Here is a 23,441-nt window from a genome sequence, read left to right on the forward strand (position 1 = left end):
CATGGCTGTTCTTTGCGAATGTTTATTCATCAATTTCAGCATATCATCACTCATTCTCATCTTCGCTCATTAGCCAAAAGTGCCAGAAAAGCGAAGTTAAATAAACTTGCTTCTGGACCACGTTTTTAAACGAAAATTGGTATCGTTGCTTTGACACAAGAAACATTTTTACAATGTAACTACATGATCAAATAGATAATTAAATGAGCTTTCAAAATATGTATAATATGAACATTCGTCAATTTCAAGGATGTAGAGTGGGATCCATGAGTATTACCGTGCAAATTGTCCATGACTATTTTCATTAATTTTTCTCTTACATCCTGTGTGTTTTTAAGCGATGGATTTTTCTGTATGCTGGTGCAGAAGCTTGTCAACAGCTTGTTTTGAGTTTTCTTTTAATTATTGAAGCTCTTATTGGGTCAAATAAAGTACACGAACATGGTGATGGACAATTTGCATGGTAATACTAAAATACTGTACAAACACAAATTTCTTACTTACCTGAAAATAATAACGACATCTAATCTGCTCGCTCCCCAACACAATAGCTCCATCTAGTTCGCTGCACTTTTCGACTCCGTCCAGTTCATTACACAGTGCATCACCGACTTGTCTACTTGTTCGTTTGGTGTCTGCAACGTTCGCACTTCCTTCTGGGGTGGTGTGGCGTATGGTCAAGTGGTGAGTGCTAATTTATCAAATGACCGTTTAAAGCAGCAGACAGGCATTTGTTGAATCTTCTGAACTTGAACACCGCTAACCGTCTGCTTGGTTGAACGTCATTTCCTTGCAGCAGCCTCACACTGGGGTACACCTGCACTACACAGAGTGTCAAAATGTGCAGCGAACTAGATGGGGCTAATAACTTGCATAAAATTGGTGCTGCCAGCCCGAGACAGCTGTGTCAAAGGATGACTGGGTACATTAATGTAATGGCATTTGTTAGCTGAGTTACATGCTAATATGATTTTCGTAAAGTGGGACCTTCTTAACATGACGCTGGTGTGGTCTACCTTTCTCTGCTATCATTTTTTGCATGATGGGATCGGATTAATATCTACCAGCCGGCTAGTAGATATTTTTGGTTGCTATAAAAATAACATTTTTTTCCAATTCAGAAATACGGCCATTTTAAATTCGCAGAAATTTTATAGCAGCCAGGTACTTTCGACAACTAGAATTACGTTTGAGCGAAATAGAGCAGGGTTTCAAGAAGGAGTTTGCAAATCCTGCTTATATTTTCTGATTTGATTTTTGTTATTTAGCGTCGTTCTTCTTCCACGTTTGGCTAATCGCGACGATGAGGATATAAGTGATATGTAGAAATTGATGGAGAAACACTCGCAAAGAACCGGCACCCTTGGTGTCGTAGCGCATGTGTAACCACTCCGCCATGGGGGTCGGTGCTGATATTTTCTAATCTCTGCCTATACTACATTTTTGGAGATTAATAAACAAAACTAGCAGGAATTTATAAATGTGCTAATCTCATGAAAACGTGCAACAAAGTGTGTTCATTTTACTTGAATCCATGTTTAAAATACATGTTAAACGATCGGTGTGAAAGCAGCTATATTTTTGAAAGGTGCTGCACCTTAAAATCCCTTCCCTACACATCATAATCATCATTATCTAGTAGTGTACTCATAGAGTTTATTTTTACCATGAGATTTTACCAGCTTTGCAGGTAAGTGGATCAGTGAAATTATGGGTGAGTCATGACCCACCTCCCCCTCCGGCACTGCATCTGATTAAAATTAAAACCCGTCCAGCATAAAGTGGGGAAAACAATTATGCAGTTAATTTAGTTGAACCCATTAGTGTTTGTACGTAAATATACTCTCTGGATTTGAGAAAACCAAGTAACTTAAATTGATTCGAAATCTCGCGAGACATTGCCACTTTTCTCTGATTAAGGAATATTTTACATTGAGCCAAGTCAATCAAAGCAAATGGTCTCCACTATGAATTATTTCCTTTTAGTTTAGTTTACTTGGTCGCGAATTCAACCCCTTGTAACCTAACCTCTCAAATAATAACAGACGCAAGACCCTGCCTTTCCTCCACTCCACCGATATTAATGAACAAGGAGGATAATAACATTGGCGTACACCAAAGAAGCCGATCCCACTACCACATGGAGGAAATCAATTGTAATCTATCTAGCTGTTGTTTATTTCTAATGACAGACTGATCGAACGAAAGCAAATCAAGCGAAATCAAGAGAATAACCAATCTTAAATAAAATTACAGTACTCACTCAGTTCACACTGCCCTGCTTCGTACTTCAGAATTTTTCCTTCCCTTCCGCCGTATCTATATATTGCTGCAGTTGCTACAGACTTTGTAGCTAACTTCCCTCCAAATATTCAACAACGTTAAATATTAAATCTCTGCTTTCACTATGTACAGTTTCCCTATTCATCATGAAATCAAACAGTTTGCACTGAAACAGGTACGAGCTTTCGACAGCGCTAAACAATTTTGCAACTCGTTAACAGCCACACACAATGCAAAACAGCTGGCTGATTGATGTACGCTCGTCCAAGATGCACTAAGCAAAGGCAATATAAGGCATGTTTAAAACATCCGTCTCGCTATCAGTTGCCCTCCTCACCTTCCCCCTTTTCTTCCCCTATCATGCACGGGACACAATCGGAGGGACACTATACAATCGAAATTTCCCTTTAAAATAAAAAAATCCCTCAATTTGCAATGATGTATGGGTTGGCTCGACTCTGTCATACGATCTCTAATGAAATGGGTTTGCAACACTACATCTGCTCGCACACCGATCGCTGCGTTCACAGCTTTCGTAAAGATGCAACCTCCCCTCGCACGGCGCTCAAGCCAAAAGACCCAATCAGCGTCCGCTGCGTGACTGCTTCAACAGCGTCATAGGGAGCGAAACTTACATTGCGTTCAAACCCAAGCGCGGCTCGCGTCCGAATGGATAATAAACCTTTTTCGAGCAAGGCCTCATCTCCAGGAAGCTATCAACTCGCGGCAAGCCACGGCACCTGGCGACCTGTTGGGTGAGATGAGTTAAGGCAAAATGGATAATAAACCTTTTCCTGCTCCCACAAAAATAGGCAATATTTAGGCTCGAGAGTTCAACGAACTAACCCATCTCTAACTATGCACTGGTGATGATCAGGCTGGAAAGTTCATACGAACTAACCGATCACTATGTTCTTTCTTGGCCGCGTCCGAATCGGCAGCAGATGTCGCCTATAGAGCACCGTTCCATCCGGGGATTCGGCCAACCTCCGTTGTCCGAATTGGCGCGGCTTCAACTCGCTGTGACCCTGCGCTTGGCAGCCATATTACAACTTCCGTTTTGCGGAGACAACTTTTACTGAATAGACAATGTAAAACGCAGTGATTCTTGGATATTTTATCGATAACACTGAATGCAGAAAAATTGTATAAGAAGAAATCATATGCCACATTTTTTATATGAGCAGTAAATAGGTGGAAATCATTGTAATGTGTGGTTGGCGTCTGCTTCTGCACTGTGCGCCTGCGCCCCAGAGCGCGGTGAGTGACGTTCGGGCTGACACCTGGTGAGAAAAGTGACAACCGTACTGCAAGGGGACATGTAGACTCGGACGACTTCGACTGCACACGATAGCAACGGGAGATGACGGGACGGAGCGCTTGCCATCAGGACACGGCCTTGGTGAAGCGGATGGGATGAGTGATGATATGATTAAATTGATGAATAAACACTCACAAACATCCATGTCCAGGTCAGGATTCGAACCCGCGACCCCTAGCGGCATAGCGCGATGTGCTAACCACTCCGCCACAGGGGCCGGCAATCAATAATTTGCCTGTGTGTTCGCGATATAGTCCAACTCGTATGTACCAGTGGAGGCGGTGACCTTAAATGTAGCTCATCTGTGAAGCAGATGCCAAACTACTTGTACCCGAGGAGGGGTATGCTTCATGTCATCTTCTGAGCCAGGTGACAGATCGCCTCTGCTTTTAGATCCAGGTGAGTGGACGTCAGTTTTAAACAGTTCCGGATTTGATTCAATCATTCATAAGGACCCTATTTGCATCATAAATCATGATTACCCAATTAATGGTGATAATTTACACTTTTCGCCTGGACATTATAAGCTTGTTATGCAAAATGGGGAAACGGTCGACAGAAGGTGGTTGGTGTACTCGAAGAGGAAAGATAAGATTTTCTGTTTTCTTTTGGTAAGCTGTTTGGGAAGAAGGGTGCTGGCAAATTAAGGCTGCGATGATTGAAGGCATTTAAGCTATCGACTACAAAACCATGAAATATAAGAAAGTCAAATTCAATGCCTTAAAAAATGGACCGATTGTGAATTTAGACTGCAGAAAAACATAACTATTGATTTCACAGGAAAAGCAGGACTAGCGTGAGATCTTCAAACGAATACTGTATGTATGGGGCATAAAATATTTGCGGGAATTATATATATATATTTTTTTTCAATATTTGTTCCTTAGTCTGAAGTATAGGTGTCCTACAAATTCATAATTTAAAAACACTATTACATGTTCATTTAGTTTTCATTCTGATGTACGCCGTTGCCTTATAATCAAGGAGTCCCGGGTTTGATACCAGGTAGAGGCAAATGGCACAGTGATTATGATCCCACCACTTTAAACTGTAGGTCCAGTTCCGATTAGCCTATTTGGGCATAAAGTGAACTTAAAACAACAAATCGATAACTCAATCAATCTCATGTACCCCTAGTACATATTTAAATGCAAAATAGGAAGTTCAATATCATATTGTTACTTTAACTAAAAAAAAGTAGCAATATTTATTCATATCCAATAACATAATTGTTTTCTTTACTCTTCATTGAATTTTGACACTAGTGAATTTACATTGTTTCCATAAAATAATATTTTCATATCATATTTAATTCTATAAGTAAACAAACAATATATGTTAAGTATTTCTGATACAAACATTTGGAACACTATCTTTATGTAGTAGCTATTTTGTTTATGATTTCAGTAATTTTGGATATATTTGAGTATGTCAAAATAACATACGAATGCAGGCTCTATCAGATTAGTTACTTAATTGGAAACACCAGCATCCTATAAACTCATAAAAAAAAACTCACACAAGCTATTATTCTTATCAAGCGCGGTGTCCCTTGGAGCGCGGGGCCTCGGGTGAGCGCCCGAGTTGCCACACCCCTGGGGCCGGCTCTTGCTGTCATGATCCCCTTTCCGTACTTAGTGCGTTTTCTGGCAGAAAAAATACATATCAACAAAAAGGGTAAATTTACAATACGTGGCTGCGAACACACAGTATAACATTTTTTTTTCTAGGGCTTCTATCGCTAAAACAAGGTCTCAAACATCAGTCATTAAGAAAAGCTGGTTGCCAAATCTTAAATTTTATTAGTGCTAAACGGCGATACTGCGAACGCGCGCTCGTGCTTAACAATAGGTAATAATTACACCATTCTGATAACCAGGTTGTCCTCCTCCGTAGCCGAGCGGGTTAAGGCGTTCACTCGTCTTGAGATCGTTCGCTGCGGGACGGCGTAGGTTCGAATCTGGCTCTGGTCGGAATTTATTCGGCCTACGTATAGGGCCGGTGGCAACCCACCATCGTGAGGAAATTGGGGAGCTCCGAATGAGTGAGCGGTAACCCGGTCGAGAAGACCTACAACGGCTGGGGGTTCGACGGGCTGAATCCACGACTTTTGCGACACCGTCGTATGCGACACTAGCATTTCTGCTGTCATATGCGACACTGTATGGAAAATATATTCCATGACAGTTGCGACACCGTCATCTGCGACACAAAGTGTAAATAACTTCCCGTCACACTTTATCCAGGCTTAGGACTGGCAGCATCATGGAAACTTGCGTGGTTTTTAAAAACCTTTATTAGTTTTCCTTCATACTGGCATCATGGAAGCTGGGTGTTTAAAAGCTGGATGTATTTATCCTTTGTCAATGACGGATTGTTTAGATCCCTTGTCAGTATAGGAGCAGAATGCAATCCCTTGTCAATGTAGAAATGTAGAATGCGTCGTTTCTCTTGTAGTTGAACCAACATCTTACTATTTTCATTCTAACTTCTGAACGTTCCCCGTTCTCCTCAAATAGCGCTTAAGATCTGTATGCATTTCATAGTCGGCAAACGTTCTTTGTATTCTCTCATCTAATGTAATGTACTGACGTCGCCTACGTTTCCCTTTAAGGTTCAAAGCCCTCCTCTTACATAAGTAGTCGTTGTACACAGCTTCTAATCTTAAAGTCTTCACTAATTGGTACACGTTAGGACTTGACTTTTCCGTCAATACATTAACTGTATGGTTCCATCCCTCGACTGCATTGTTAGTCCTGTGCCGCTGTTGGCAGCAGTTCCACATGGAAATGTCGAAAACAGAGTTGCTCATCCACTGTTCAACGAGAGAATCCAAAAGTTTTCTCTATGTCGTGATTTGGCGCATCTTCCATCACACACAGCCATCCATCATCGACGTCAGCCACAGAAAGGTAAGCCAGAGCTGAACACATTCTTATACATAGCCGCACGTCTGGATCTGTTTTGTAATCGTTTGTCAGTCCCAACTCCTGCATCTTTCGCCACAAACATTGGTTAAAGTGATAATTACAACCACTGATCTGAGCCTCGGGAAATAATTTCTTCAGAGACGCTATTGCTGCTGCACGTACGCAAATGTCGCTAATTCTGGTAAACAAATTAGAAATCGTAGGGGAAAATCCAAGCAGTGTCGCTTATGACGGGGAAAAAACAGTTTTTGCCTTAGTGTCGCAAATGACGGTGTCGGAAATGTCGGAACTCCCGACGGGCTGACCACCCGTCACCCCAATACTGGTCTAAGATCTCCACGCTATAACAGGTGACGGAGGAACAGTGTGGGAGGGAGACCAGCAGTCGGTAGGTAAGCCAAGGCTCTCAAGGGCTGTCGCGCTATGGGTTATTATTATTATAATAACCAGGTTGGCGCTAGAGAAAAATTTTACGAGAAACGGTTGTTATCGATATTTTAACATTACATAACACAAAGGCCTCGCGGATATAGTTCCCACAGGGCCTCGCGTTCCCTAACGGCGGCCCTTGTTACGTGCCAGAACGGCAGTAGTTCGCGGGAGCGACAATAGATGTCAGCGCGCTGCAGGACGAAGGCAGAAACAGATTGTAGAGATAAGAAGAGAAGAAAGATGATTGTATATATAATAATAATTAGGAAACAAATGAATGAATAATACAAAATTATGTATCTTAAAGAATAGACAGATTGTAAATGATAAACTATTAAGATAAAGTAAATATTAACATGAATGAAATTGAGGAAAGTTGATAACCGAGGAAACGATTATGAAAATTTATGCTTTTCTGATTTGAGAATCAGAATCGTTTTACTTACCTCTGGCAAGGAGAAAGTTGTCTGTCCCCGAAGCACTTTCCGGCTGCGCTTTCTGTTAGTAGCACTGGGCCAGTGTGAGCGCTTCATGTTAGCGATCCGTGGTATATTCCCTTTGGTTTGTCCTAGGAGGCGGCGCTAGTTCTAAGGATTAGACGCCTCTAAAATTTTCCTTTTCGAGTATAGTTCTTTGACTAGGTCGTTATGCCAAAGAAAGGAGGGAAGAGAGCTGGCAAAAGAGTACGTGAATTCATCTTGGAACGTCGACGACAAGAAGGCGGAGAGACGATTCAACCTCCCGTTATTAGCAGAGATCCGCTAGGTCTCCAATATGACATATCAAGGAGAGAGAAGGAGTTTAAGCTTGTAGCTATAGAAGAATCGACGTCAGCACAGAGCATTTATGACAATAGTAAAGGAAGCGATGATTAAGACCCAAAAAGAAAAGAAAGGGAAGAGACTCATCTTTAGGAGATAGTATAAAGATGACATGATTGCAAGTTATATGCCCATAACAGAAATTTTCCAATGATTGATTGTAAATAGAAAGAAGATTTCAATGATTGATTGTAAATAGAAATTAAGAAGAAGTTTCCAATGATTGATTGAAAGAAGAAGAAGCCTTTCAACACAATAGAAGAAGTTTCCAAATATTGATTGAAAGAAGAAGAAGCCTTTCACAATGGAAGAATATGTTTCCAATGATTGATTGAAAGAAGAAGCCTTTCAGAATCGTAAAAATCCTAAAGTAGAAGCCTGTGGAATGTGAGAAGCAGTCGCATAATACATAGAATCATTACAACATAGAAGGAAGGATAAACTTATTAATAAAAAGAATACTTTTCAGCATATAAATTGTATAGATGTTTTTCCAGAATATATTTTCGGTTTAGACCTTCCGTAGTGGGCAAACCTTGTGTTTTCTTTCAAGTACAAACGTTATTACTCAATCCTAATAGCCCTAAGTATCTTTTGTCTCTACCCTGAGCTAAGCTGGCTCGTGTCAAATAAAACGTGGCACCCTGCATGATTTAATGTGGCTGTCGGAATTATTCCATGTATAACAAGCATTATAGTTTACTCTTGAATAAAATGTTGGAAAACTCGCACGTTCTATGTACACAAACATGGCCTAGAAAATACAAGAATGTTGGATTTCATGGAATTTTTCCTTGTTTTAGGAGATTTTTTTTTTTAAAAAAAAATCGCCAACAATTCTCATTTTATGCCAAATTCGCATTAGTTCGATATTTCGAAAGGGTGAAAAATGTGTCCAGACATCACTGCACATTCATAAACACAACTTGGCAGCAATTGCCATTTTTCACGGATTTTGCGTTTGCGAAAAATTAATGTCCCTACTAATTGGAAATTATTTTCTGGCCACCCCTCGTATATATCAGGAGATGGAACGTAAACATTTAGCAGGGCTGGCAGAGAAAAGTCAATTCTTGAAGAAAGTTATTTGCTTTTATGATTGAATGACTCGAGTAAATACATTAAAATATTTACGTATTTATTATTAGTATTTTATTTCATAACATTGGACATTAACTTCACTCAGTGAGAGATTAATGACTAGGGCTAGAATTTTGATGACCTTAAAATTGCCAAAAAATGCATTTATGACCTAATTAATACATGTAAGAAAATGCCCTATAAACTTAGAAAAATGGTCTAAAAATTCTGAAAGATTTGTAAAACAAATTTATAAACTACTAAGAGAAATTCAAATTACAAATCAACGTTACAGTATCTATCACATGCTCATTGCGTATGGTGGTAGTACAAGTAAGAAAGTTTACTTTTTGTCATCTTTTACACTTTAAGTACCGACTTGCAGTGCACAACGAAAATCATATGCATATTTTCAAAAGTGAATGGTTGTCGGTTTTCGGACAAGAGAGCCTTGTACACGGAAAAAATTCCACTTGAAATGAACAATAGCATTTACTGTTAAGTCACTTTCAATTCCATAGAGTGCAAATTGCTTCCCTGACAACATGTCCGATACATAGCACGAAACTTTGTATCCCTTGATTTTTAACAATAATCCGTCTGGCGACAATATATTTACTGATAGAGGGGGAAATCACATTGAGCTGAATTGTTGCACAACAGCTTGTGCTAACAATACTGCACAGAATTTCTATGTTTCTTCAGAACTGCGCTCAAGGCAATGAGACGAGAGTCGGGAACATCTCTCCGTCAAAGGGTTACATTTGCATGTACCAAAATGTAGAAAAATGCATAAAATGACTTTTAAAAGGCCGAAAAAATGACAAACTATTTAAAAAATGGCCTTTACTCTAAAAAGGATCAAAAACATGCCATAACAAAGGCATTTACGTGTAAAACACATTTCTATCTACTTATGTAATGTTTCTGCCTTACCAAAAGAAAGATGCATTTGCATCAACATCCTAGCCCTATTAATGACCACCTCTCACGAGTTTAAACAGACAGGACAGAGAGAGGCGTTAATTTCATTGCAATACTAGTGTTGCAGTAAATTTGATGTTGGGAGCATGCACTTGCCAATTTTTATAACGTTCACCAATGCAGGTTTATGTCTCACTTTTTCGTGATAGTATTATATATAAACCCGATTTGTTGGATTCTTCTTGATATCTAAGAATAATGCAATGTCATTGTAAACGTATGTTAACTTGTGCGAAACCAGTAATGCGTCAGGATGATGAAGGAAAACCTTCGTAAGCACTGCTACAATCAATAAGGTGAAGTGAGCCAGAAGAGTAATAAAATTCCAGCAGCATATTGCGGTCTAAAGGTCTTCTTGTTTATTCATGCGATGTTTGTTGGATGTTGCAGTCCGAAGACATCCAACAAAAATCAATTCCATACGAGTGCCATGCATGCAATTTCTGTCGCATGTTTTAGTGAGATACTTTGTCGGGTGGCGATATTCGACAAAAATCGTATGTATCAATGGAGCCTATTTGTTTCCATGTTCCCTCGGTTTGTTCAACAAAATGCCTTACTACGACGTCCGACAACTATTGGACGGCGCCACCCGCCCCCCCCCCCCCAATCTGTCGACAGTTCTCTCCCCTTTCTGCTCCCATACGGACAAGAAAAAATGATAATACAATGCACTTTCCACGTAATGTTTAGAGGCTTAACACATTTTCTGCCCCTCCGGAAATTTCTCTCTCTGACATTTCCCTAACTTTTTTTGACACCTCAAATTCCCTGACTTTTCCCGGTTTTCCAGATCTGTCGCCACCCTGTTTATTTCATTTCTGGTAACACTGCTTAACCCAAGCTAATTCTAGTTGTTGCAAAATTCTAAGCGGTGCTCTTTCAATGTAATCTCTGTTCCTCGAAAGTTCGGTTTGGGATCTGAAACTAAGTCCTCCTGATGATTTGGGGATTACTTGAATAAATCGCTCCATAAATCATCTTCTGAGAGAGGTCGTGTTTTGTTACTACCGCGCGTTGCCTATCTTCAGAGTATTGCCATGCAAGTTGTCCATCACTAGTTTCATTAATTTTTCTCTTACATTCTATGCATTTTTAAGCGATGAATTTTTATGTATGCTGGTGCAGAAGTTGTCAACAGCTTGCTTTGAGTTTTCTTTAATAAAGTGCACGAACATGGTGATGGACAATTTGCAAGGTAATACTCATGGATCCCACTGTACACACTATGACACTTCGTACCGACAAAACGGGGTGGCAGATAAACAATTCTCTTAGTTCCAGTAGGGGATGTCTCGAAATGTACCTGCTCTCCGTCCCATTAAGCATATGTGTTATACCACCGCACCCAGTAAGTCACAAAAGTAATAGTACTTCACATATAAGTTTTAGTGGTAAAAAATATTTTTAAAAAAACGTTTTTATTGAAATGACATCATACCGCTGTATGGTAATTGCCATAAAAATAAAAGTAAAAATTTTCAATTTTGTAGGAATTACGTGTTTGGGTGTGGGGAGGGGTTCATTAAAGCTACATTTATGTGGGAGTAGGAGAAACATATCGAATATTATAGCGCTGACTACGTATATTGTTATACTCCAGTATTCTATCAGTATGAAGATTTTGGACATACTGATGTAAACGTCTTTGAGATTACTGGATAAGGGAAATCTTCATGTTTGAAAAACGTCTTACGTTGCAATAGAAATATACAGCTCGCCACATATGATGACTGTGCAGGTGGAGAAACACTGTTGGAGACAGGCCAATGGCGTTGCTACAATTCCTTGCGACTACGCCTTCGCTAGAAGGAGCTTCAGTACAGTGGTCGCGCATTGGCTGTCGGGGTCACGTGACTCTCCGCTGTTCACCGCGCATAGGGTTCATCGGCCATCGTATATGACAAGGTGTATAGGCTATGGGGTCGGTACGTCGCTCGGGTTACTGCCAGTCGGTTCCAGTTTGATAGAAACCTTTCCTGCTTTTAGCCCCAGGGAAAAATATATTTTTATTGATGCACAGCTGAGGAATCGTATCTTGTTACCATCTCATTTCGTGTCATGTTACAGCATGAAATGAACTAGTTCTTGCTACATATGGCATATATTTTTCTTGTTAGCATCGTCGAACGAAATACAATCCACAAAGTATCAATGACACGAGATCGAAAAAGAAAAAGTTGAATGCAGAAAGTGTCAGGTGTCTACACGAATTTGAAGAAATCTTTTAAAGAATCGAAAAATGCTTTAGAAATATATTACACACCGCGTTGTTGATGTCATTTTCCTAAAAACGATTAGCGAAATGGCAGAATGGTGCACTCGACCAGTAGCGGTACTGGAGCGCTATAAGAGGGGTGGAAAGGAGACTTGTGAGCTAGGCAGGGAGCTTCGTCGGTCGCGTTCGCGCAGTGATAAATCTCTCGTCCTCTGATTTCTAAATAACAGTGCAGTGGGGTATTGTAGTAATGTCGGAAGAAACAGGAGGTGGTTACTTGAAAAGTCTGACAATTAAGTAATGAGACTGGTTTTATGTTGACCCACATATGCATTCTCTCTGTGAAGTAACGTGTTCATGGCGCAGTGTGGTCAATAATGGACAATCGTGGCAACATCTCACGAACTTGCGATGGGAATGCATCCACGTCGTGAGGATGTCGTCACGTATACCGCGTTTGGTAGATCCTGTCCCGTTTCCCGCGCTTGCCGGTCGTTGACATTTCTAGCAGACATCACGCGGCGTTGCCGCTGTAGACCGAGTGAATCCCGCGTTGGGTAAAGCTGAAGCCAGGCTGCGCATAAGATACGCGGGATTGCACAAATGAAACATCACACTAATCAGCACCACGCTTACAAACCAAGCTTCTTGCACACACAAACAAAACAAGACCTCAACGTGACAACAACGATTGCGTAAGCCCCTCTATTCTTCCTTCCATTCGCTCCTCGCTGCTCAGCAGACGACTTTTTCCTCGTTTCTCATTGGCACAGAAACTGTTGAGCGATCGCTAGCGCGGGAAAGCTGACAGGTTGTAACAAACGCGGTATAGCTATTCGCCATGGAGAAGCGATTGAACATCAAGTTTCATGAAAGATATTCCGAAAGCTGTTTCCAGGAATAAACATTTCTTGAATTTCATTTATGTGGAGGACGATCCTCATGCAATTGATCGATTGATTGATTTAAATTTTTGGGTGCGTTGGCACGCATGACCATTATGCACGCTTCAGTGTATCCGGGGAAAATCCCTTATCTGAAACCCTTGACTCAAAATTAAAAAGGGGGTGGGAAAAAACTCTTGGAAAGATTAAAAATGCAAAATTAAAAACACAACACATTTAAAAAAAGATAAGAATAATTTAAAAACTACCTCAGAAACAGTGGAAAAGGCTTGCTCTTCTCAAAAAGCTAAAAACGTGTATTTGATATAGCTCTAAGAGGAAGCTAATCTGACGAGTATCTGGTTTCGAGCCAGCATCTGTTTTTCTAAGAAGCACTGTTGTAACCTTTACCTGCAGTGTTTTGAAATCCAACCCGAACTGCGATGACATTACACTCCCAAGGTCTCCACTTTGTATAAAAAGTAGCACAACACAATAACACAACCTAGCAAATATAACCGCAACCTCACGCTATGAAACCTCGGGAGATGCGGCGATGACCAAGCAAAATAATAAAAATATTATATTTTATATATTTTGGAGAAGAAGTAAAAGAAATAAGTCAGAATACTCGCATATTCGTGCGAAATAAGCCAAGCGAAAGCATGAAACAGCTCGGCCTCTGCCGGTACCGAAAACAACCGAACGCTTCCGAACAGGCAGACACCTACAAGGTCCAACCAACGACCTGTACTTTCCCCCACTCTTGAAGGTCTGGGTCTTAACAGGCCCTTTTTTCAGCCCCATCCCCATGTTTACAGCCACGGCAGGGTTTGTCTGGAGTTATCAAGATTCTTCCGAGTGTCCAGTGGCGTGCTCAAGGAGGGGTTGGTGAGGGTCATAATCCCTGCTTAGGCTCAATATTCTCTTTTTAAAAAAAAGAGGAAGAAAGAAAAGGCAGGAAAGATGGCAAAATGAGGAATTCAGGAATGACTACTAAAAACTGCACGTAACCCCTTCCCCTTCGAAAATCCTGGGCACACCACTCGAAGTCTCGAATGTCTGCTATGTTCACTTGTTAAGAGGAAGAGCACACATTGAACGATATGAAATCTGCTTTCCATTATCAAAACAATTGGCGGCGAACCATGGTTCGCGTGGACCTCAGCTTCGAGGTGAGGTAAACGTCACCGCGCTCCAGTCGCGTCGGGTGTGAAAAAACGGGACACTCACCACTACGCTTGCCATCACCTGCCGGGGAGCTTAAACAAGTCCCAGACGCATGGCACGTTGACAGTAAATGAAGCAGAGCTCGGTGACGCTTACCTCACCTCGACGCTGAGGTCCAAGCGATTCGCGTGGCCCATAGCTTCAAGGTGAAGTAAGCGTCGTCGCGCTCCAGTCGCGTTCGGTATGAAAGAAAACGAAAAATGGCCTAAAAAGCTGATTCTCCTTACCTTGAAACGCGACAATTTAGGTGTTTGCATTTTAGTTTCCATCATATTTAATAATTCTCGTCGTGTGGGATGGAATTATGTGTCTTTTGTAGTCGTAAGGTCTGTGGTCAAGGACGTATTTAGGGGGGGTACAGAGGGTCCGGACCCCCCCGAAAGATTTATCAAGTACTAAAATTAAATAATGAAAAATATATTCGTTTAGCCGTTGTTGTATAATTTCCTCTGAACCTATTGGAAGACAAGGATTATATTGGAATCATAGGGCTCTGAAGGTCACGAAGGACGTATTTACGGGGTCCGGACCCCCTCCCTACCCAAAAGACTTAATAAGTACGAAAATTAAATAATGAAATATACTCGCTTAGCATTTGTTGTGTAATTTCCTCTGAACTTATTGTAAGACAAGGATTATATTGGGATCATACTGTTTGAAGGACACGAAGGACGTATTTAGGTGGTCCGGACCCCACCCCCCAACACACACCCGAAAGACTTATTAAGTACGAAAATTTAATAATGAAAATATACCATACTCGTTTAGCATTTGTTATAATTTCCTCAACTTATTGGAAGACAATATTAGGATCATACGGCTTTCAAGGACAGGAAGGACGTATTTAAGGGGGGTCAGTGGGGGCGATTGGGTTTCAAAACCCGGGGGGGGGCAAAGACAGTATATTTCCCTTTGCGAAAGTGGCGAAAAATAAGGGGGTAATTGCCGCCCCCCCCCCGCTGCCACTGGGGGGTCCATGGGTCCGGACCACCCGTAAGACTCACCAAGTACTAAAATTAAGTAATGAAAATATTAGCATTTGTTGCATAATCGATGGTTATTAATTTCCTCTGAACTTTTTACAAGGCAAGGATTATATTGGGATCATACGGCTTTCAATGACATTACAGAGATGATTTATGTACACTATTACTCAAAATAATTTGCATAAAATTTTAATCAGAAACTTACTTTTCTCCAACTGCATGTAACATCATTTTTATTCGATAAATATTCAATTATTCATCTATTTGATATTAATTTCATTGCCAGAGCACTTGTTTTTATTTAAATTATTCCGATCTTAACTACAGGTAAGCTACGTAATGAATATGCGCTGTTATATCTCTATTCATATACAGTCTTTTTACCTAATTGTGTAATAATAATATATTAATTTATATATTGTAATTAGTATTAATTTGATTTATAATTATTATTATATAAACATTATTATTATTATTCCTGAGACACTTGTTTCAGACCCCCCCTCCCCCGAAACATATTTCTAACGTGCCTGTCTTGGGTATGAATTGACAATGACCTTGGCGTTTATCACATAGAAATATTGTGACCCCTCCCCCTCCGTTGAAAGATCGACCCTGACGTTTGGCAAATCTTCCGATGACTACGTAAAAATGTCACGCTTCGCCACTGCTCTAGAGACTGAATTGGCAACATCGCATTTACTCCACGTGGACTTGACAAGTACTGTCAGTTCCTAAAACGGACGCTATTGGTGGGAAAGGTTTGAGGGGAGGATACACTGGGCTCAACGATGACTTGACATGTGGTTGTCAGAGGGGAAACGATCTTTCGGAACTTCCTTTGAAGTAAAGTGGCATTCGAATCAGGACTTCAACTTTACCAGCCTTTGCAACAGCGTGTACTGCTTCGCTCCGCCCACACGCTCCCTTCCCTTCATGTGCGGCCTTGCTCCACAGAATCCTGGGATAGAGTATAGCAACTTTCTTTAAGTACAGTCTAGTTTCTTGACTGAAGCTTCGTTTTGACGCTACGAATCCTCAAAAAACATCATTTTCTATCCTGTACCCCTCTCTCCCACTCACAAACACGCACGCGATATTTAATGAGAGTAGATGGGTGGATGGATGTTTTTCGTAGCTTCCGACTCCCCTTTCTAAGGTGGGTCCGCCACTGACCTCACCTTCCCTAAAAAATTTCTCTAGATGTGTGAAACGATATTGAGAGAAAATATTGTTTGCATTGTCATCGGTCAAAATAATTACATTGAGGCAAACGGTAAACAACTTTCCGATATAACTAAGAAAAATAAAATACTATGTTTTCTTCTCAACTCCCCAACGGGAACATTTGAAACAAGGTTTCAATTCCGATAATTTCATGAAATGCTTTTCCCGTGGGCATGGCTGTCGTGCCTTTCCTTTCACAATAATTGAAAAAAAAGTCAGGTGGGCGCTTCAAGCATGTCTGTAACGTTCACACCAAGACCTTGATGTACGAAGGCCTCCTCAATCTTTTCAGCCGTATGAGCTACGTCACAAGCCGTAGGTTGTAGCCTTTACTGTTTCATGGAACATTAGTTGGACGAAGTTTTTCTGTCCTATATCGCGAGAGAGGTGTTTTGGAACATTGGCGTATGCAGAGTGGCGAAATTTTGATAAAATGAACATTTTCGAACAGAAACATTGATGAACTCGGGCAAAAACAGAGTTAAATGCAAACTTGCGTTAAAATGAGCCCCATTCCCATTGACCTTGTCTACCTGGAAAAAGTCAACTGCCCTTGCTCTCCCCAAATTTTGGCACCTACTCTCTCTTAGAATATATTTCCACTTATCAAACCTACTACTAGAATACTGTAAAAATTGAATAAATTCGATATATTCTTTTAAAGGTAGAATATATTCAAATCCAATTCCAGATAGCACGTAAGTTAACTGCAAGTTAAATCGACATTCGATTTAGCTTGCAGTTAACTTACGTGGTGTTGGCCTACCCGATGGCGTAGTGGAAACGTCGTCGCCTTGTAATCAAGAGCTCCCGGGTTCGATACCTGGTGGAGACAATGTGGTTCGATCTCACTTTAAACTATAGGTCCAGTCCCGATTAGCCTTTCTGTGCATAAAGTGGACTTAAGACAACAATTCAATCAAATCGAATGTGATAATCAAGTACCAGGTTTTATAACATCAATTTTAATGGTTAAAAAGAGTAAAACTGGACAGGACCGAAGCTATATAAATAGAAAAATCCCTGCTAATAATTTCTTAGGCGATATTGTTTTTACGTTTACTTCTTGTCAAACATTAATAAATTTAAATAGTTTCCACGTCAGTTCTTTCCTTACATTAGTGTTCAGTATTTAAACTAGTCTTCATCCATGTGCATACATTTTCCCTGCATTATGCAAGGTCTTCCCTAGTGTGTTATACCTTATTTTTGAAAACTGTTGTTGTGACAATATTCAACAGAGATAAATATAATCAATTTTGCAATTTAAGTATTAATTTACAACACATTGCCTATGTAATATCAGATGTTTCTCTTTTGTTTTTTTCAGGTGATACAAAATGAGTACAGAACTTGTAAGGCATACAGGTAGCTGCCATTGTGGGGTGGTGAAATTCCAAGTCATTGCTCCTGCTACACTTCAAGTCATTGACTGCAGGTGAGAGACTTGTGCAATATTTTAAATTTGTATTGCTTAAAAATTTTTATGCCTAATTGGTACAGGTGCACTGAATTTGGCCTGGGCGTAGATGTTCTTTGTGAGTATTTCTTCATAAATTTCAGCATACTCACCCTCATCTTTGTGGTGTGTGGAAGAAAAGCGAAGTAATAAACCAAATCCATAATTCAATCAATTCAACACACCGGACTCATCATTAAGCAGCACTTTACATGGAAAATAGTAGATGGGAGCAGGGGGGGAAGATGTTTGGTCGAGTCTTGGGTCTAGTTTGGGGGATGCTCCATGGTGACAATGAGATGCTTTGCGGAAATTTCGCTAACTGAACAACGCCATCTCCTGCATACACTCCATGCTTCGAGCCCAGATTATAATAGGTTCCATTTTCCTATCCATAACTATTTTTTTCTCTTACTTCATATTTCCACTTTTTTGAGTGTATGCCTATATGTATGCACATTTCTACTTTATGTACATCTTCAGTTAACCCATAAGGATGCACATATGGGTAAAAATTATGCAGCCGATTTTGAAATATATTTTTTGATCACTTCCGATGAGAGATTGATGCCACCCTTCTTGGTACCTTTCCAGTGAACCCTTCCAACCCTTCGGCTATTAGTTAGTTCATTGGTTTTGCTTGCAGGGCCATAGAAAAACTGCCTGGGTAAATTTCACCCAATTTCAGTTTGGTATTTCAACGTGTTCTTTTCACTTTTATCAATTGTATGATTCAATGCAAATGTTCAAAATTAATAAAGTTTGAAAAATCAATGAAGGTATTACTATTTACATGTTTTAAAACAATTAAAATTCTGACTTCACGCAATCTTGTTTGTGGGTATTTTTTTTACCCAGGATGCATCCTGATGTCCTAGCAGAGAGTGCACATCCTGCAACGTTAACCATAGGGTGACCAATTTTCAGTCATGAATTTAAGGGAGATTTCCAGCTTTGGGTATTGAATTTAAGGGAGATTTAGTCGAGCTACTGCAGACTGAACCACTTTTTTTTAGCTTCTTGTACAAATTTCAAAAACTCTTTCCAACTATACTCACAACTAATTGTTACCATTATTTCTGGCTTAATCGTTCTAAGCTGCTTTGATCAGTGTGCATTTATTGCTCATTGAGTGTGGACATTTGAGCCTGGGATGCTCAAAACTAAGCCTAAGATCTTACTAAAGTTTGTCACATCAGTTACTTTTTTTTCCTTAAATAATTGAAAATATTGACCCACCTTTGTTCTACACATCCTGATTTTACCATATTCACAATCACATCATATTTGCACTAGAAAATTCTTTGCTAAACTTATATTATATCGAAGTAGTAGACTTAGTGGCCCGGTTCAACGCCCGAAAATGGCGCTCGGTGGCGCTCGCAGTGTTACCAACTTCTTATTCGAAAAAATCACCAAGGTTTTTGGTCTAACCTAACCTAAAAAAGCAAGGAGTTGGCAACTTTGCTTGAGAGTTCAGAAACCGGAAGTGGGGCTCGGTGGCGCTCGCAGTGTTGCCAACATCTTACTCGAAAAAAAATCACCAAGGTTTTTGGTCTAACCTAACCTAAAAAAGCAAGGAGTTGGCAACTTTGCTTGAGAGTTCTGCAACCGAAAGTGGGACTCGCAGTGTTGCCAACATCTTACTCGAAAAAATCACCAAGGTTCTTGGTCTAACCTAACCTAAAGCAAGGAGCTGGCAATTTTGCTTGAGGCTTGTCTTACAGTGCATAAAGCAAGGAGCTGGCAACCTTGCTTGAGGCTTGCCTTACAGGTTGCCAACCTACTGGTACTTTTACCATAGCTTTTTACAAAAGAGAGAGAGAGAGGGAAGAGTTAAACAACCGACGGCCTACCTACAGCTTTTTTGGTCTAACCCAGCCTAAAGCAAGGAGCTGGCAACCTTGCTTTATGCACTGTAAGGCAAGCCTCAAGCGAGGTTGCCAACCTACTGGTACTTTTACCATAGTTTTTTACAAAAGAGAGAGAAGAGAGAGGGAAGAGTTAAACAACCGACAACCCACCTACCTACAGCTTTTTCTGGTCTAACCTGGCCTAAAACAAGGAGCCGGCAACACTGTTTTATGCACTGTAAGGCAAGCCTCAAGCGAGGTTGCTAACTTACTGGCACTTTTACCATGGCTTTTTACAAAAGAGAGAGGAGAGAGAGGGAAGAGTTAAACAACCGACAACCTACCTACCTACAGCTTTTTCTGCTCTAACCTAGCCTAAAGCAAGGAGCTGGCAACTTTGCTTGAGGCTTAGCCAATTTATATACTGGCGTAACATACACACACTAAACAAGGAGAGCCGGCAACAAATATATACTGTCGTAAAAGAGAGAGAGATTTATGGCTGGCAACAGTAATGAGCGAATGCGCCCTATCGTAATTTTCCAACTCCGTATATCGTGATCTTTGTAAACCTCTCTCGGGGGAACGATGTGCCACACGCACACACACACACACACACGCACACGCGCGCGCATGTATTGTGACGCAAACAAACAAACAAAATAATAATTGTTGTTTTTTAGGATACCTGGCCCCTATAACCTCGCCAGGGTGCGTGGTGCCCAACCAAAAAAAGTAAAAGTTTTCCCGTACGGCCTTCGAACGTAAAATTGATTGACGTGGGGGGCGAATCTCTTCGGGGATGTTTTTTAATTTGTATATTTGCCTGTACATGCTATTTATTATTAATTTAGCTGTGTTCTATTTGGCGTCTATTTCGAGCAATTTGCCCGGCGGTAAAGTTTTATTGTTCTTAAATTTTTTGATTTTTTTACGCAAGGCCATAATTTTACGTATGCACGTGACATTAAACGTGTCCTATGAGAAATACACGTGAAGATCAGCTTCTGTGCAGCAGGTGTGGGATTCGTGACGCTGCGATAAACATCAACTTCCGTGCCAGGTGGGAAACACGAACATCGCTTGTTCTGCAATGCTTTGCTGAAATAATAATACGAGAAATACAAATTGAATTTGTGCCCTCGAACCTGGTCCGCGCGCAACACGCTCTGGCAGTATGTTGAGACGATTGTTTGCACGAGTCTGTTTTTCAGAAACACACGTCTCTCACAAGCATCGAATCTTGGACGCTGTACTGCAACAGATCGTCTATCTTGTTTTTCTCGTAGAGCGTCTGTACGGTTTTGCTCTCGGGCATTATCTTCTCTCCTAGGTTGAAGTAGACCCAAATAGAGAGTTCACAAACCGAAAGTAAAGCTCGGTGGGACTTGCCTTAATGGTTTGTTTTTGTAAGGCATAAGCCCTATTTTCTTGCAGTGTTGCCAACATTTTACTCGAAAAAATCACCAAGGTTTTTCTTGTCTAACCTAGCCTAAAGCAAGGAGCTGGCAACCTTGCTTGAGGCTTGCTTTACAGTGCATAAAGCAAGGTTGCCAACCTACTGGTACTTTTGCCATAGTTTTTTACAAAAGAGAGAGAGGAGAGAGAGAGAGAGGGGGAAGAGTTAAACAACCGACAGCCTACCTACAGCTTTTTTTTGGTCTAAGGCCGCGTCCGAATCGGCAGCAGATGTTACCTAGAGCACCGTTCCATCGGGGGATCCAGCCAACCTTTGTTGTCCGAATTTGCGGCAGACGTGGAGTCTGAGGGAAGAGCAGAGAGGTGCGACAGATGCATGCTTGAACTCGCTGTGACGCTGCGCTTGGCAGCTATATTCTAATTTTTATTTTGTCCAGACAATATTTACTGATTAGACGATGTAAAACTCAGTTATATTTTAATATTTTATCAATAATACTGAATGTAGAAAAATTGTAAATGATAAAATAGCGTGTTATATTTTTAACTAGGTGGAAATTATTGTTATGTTTGTTTGGCGTCTGCCTTCTGCTTCCGTGAGATGTGCCTGCGCCCCAGAGCGCGGTTGGTGAAGTTTGGGCTGATACCTGGCGGGAAAAGTGACAACCGTACTACAAGGGGACATGTAGATTCGGACGATTTGGACGCGACTTCTACGGCACTCAAGAGCAACAGTAGAGAACAGAACGAAGTGCTTGCCAATCTGGACACGGCCTAACCTAACCTAAAGCAAGGAGCTGGCAACTTTGCTTGAGGCTTGCCTTACAGTGCAAAAAACAATTTTTGCCAACCTATACACACTAAACAAGGATAGCCGGCAACAAATATGTACTGCCGTAAAAGAGAGATGGGTGGATGGCAACACAGTATGCTCCGTATGGAACGATGTGCCACACACACACATGTGCGTGCTTCTTATTATTTCTGTATTGTAACGCAAACAAACAAATAATAATTGTTATTTTTTAGGATACCTGGCTTCTATAACCTTACCAGGAGTGCGTGGTACCCAACCAAAAAAAAGTAAAGGTTCTAACGGCCGCGGTTAGATAACCACATACCTCTGTAGAGTTTCACGTGTTTTTTTTTCTCAAAAAATCCTATGGGACACCTCTGTTTATCAAAAATTTCGAGATATATTTGCAATTTAATGCTGTGGACTTGGAAAATTTTCGATTGACGAAAAAAATTGGTTCTATGACGACCTATGTTTATTTTGGTATGGGAGGACAGAGGACACCGAGATTCGACCGACGCACTAAACCCGACCTCTCTACGCGTACTCTACGTCACCAAAAAAAATATCTCTTCTTGTCGATAAGTCGTCACATTTTAATCAAAGGGTTTTGGGTTCGATACCTACTGGATTCCGATTCTACTTTAAACTGTACGCCCAGCCCTCCGATTAACTTATCTGTGCATAGAGTAAACTTAAAAAGTCGGTCAATTATTGTTGCGATTAAGGATTAAAAAAAAAGAGGGGTGGGTGAAGTCAGATTCAAAGAGAATGCCACGTGATTATTTTGATTCAATAGCTCCGTCTAGTTCGCTGCATTTTTTGACTGCACTCATGCGTCTAGTTGGTTACACGGTGCAACCTACTTTGTTGATTTGCTGTCATGTAGTGTATTTGGTGTCTGCACCACGTCTTGGAGAGGTGTAATATGTGGTGTGGTGTATGACCACGTGGTGAGTGGTTAACTAATCAAATGAACGTTTAAAGCAGCAGACAGACATTTGTTGAATCTTCTGAACTTGAACACCGCTATTCGTCTACTTGGTTGAACGTTATTTTCTTTTACCAGCCTGACACAGGGATACACCTGCACTGCATCTAATGTCAAAGAAGTGCAGCGTACTAGACGAGGATATTAAATTGCTCTGTTGTAAATGAGATGCATGATGTTCTCTCGTAAGTTGTTAATATGAATTGATGTTACTGTGAAGAAACTGAAGGCGGAATAATGCCAACGCTATCTGGACTCGCTTAGTTAATTCAAGATAGTCGCGACAAACGTAAACGGGCTGTGCAGGACTTGCTAGCGCATGTCTCTACGATGATCCTATCGAAAAGAAATTGACAATTGGCCCACCCTTGACCTCCAAATTTCGTACACGTACTCTACATCACCAAAATCGACAAGGGGGTCGACCCTATCTTCTGCACAACTCTGACGTGTACGTCCTGTTTCGCGAAGAGTCGACAACCTTCCACAGCTGTTTGTATTATATTACATCAGATATTATATTGCAT

General features: G+C 40.7%; 1 protein-coding gene across 2 annotated transcripts in view; it reads left to right on the forward strand.

Moving 5' to 3' along the window:
- LOC146001857 (centromere protein V-like) overlaps nucleotides 1–23,441 on the forward strand; it is a 61,373-nt gene that overhangs the window by 22,427 nt on the left and 15,505 nt on the right. For both annotated transcript variants that reach the window (XM_083139563.1, XM_083139564.1), the window contains exon 2: nucleotides 17,727–17,834. In XM_083139563.1, the coding sequence (XP_082995689.1) occupies nucleotides 17,737–17,834 (98 nt within the window). In that variant the 5' untranslated portion in view covers nucleotides 17,727–17,736. The remainder of the gene's footprint in view (nucleotides 1–17,726; nucleotides 17,835–23,441) is intronic.

Source organism: Lepisma saccharinum, chromosome 18 (assembly GCF_977018435.1).
Source record: "Lepisma saccharinum chromosome 18, izLepSacc3.1, whole genome shotgun sequence".
In the NCBI taxonomy this organism is placed as follows: domain Eukaryota; kingdom Metazoa; phylum Arthropoda; class Insecta; order Zygentoma; family Lepismatidae; genus Lepisma; species Lepisma saccharinum.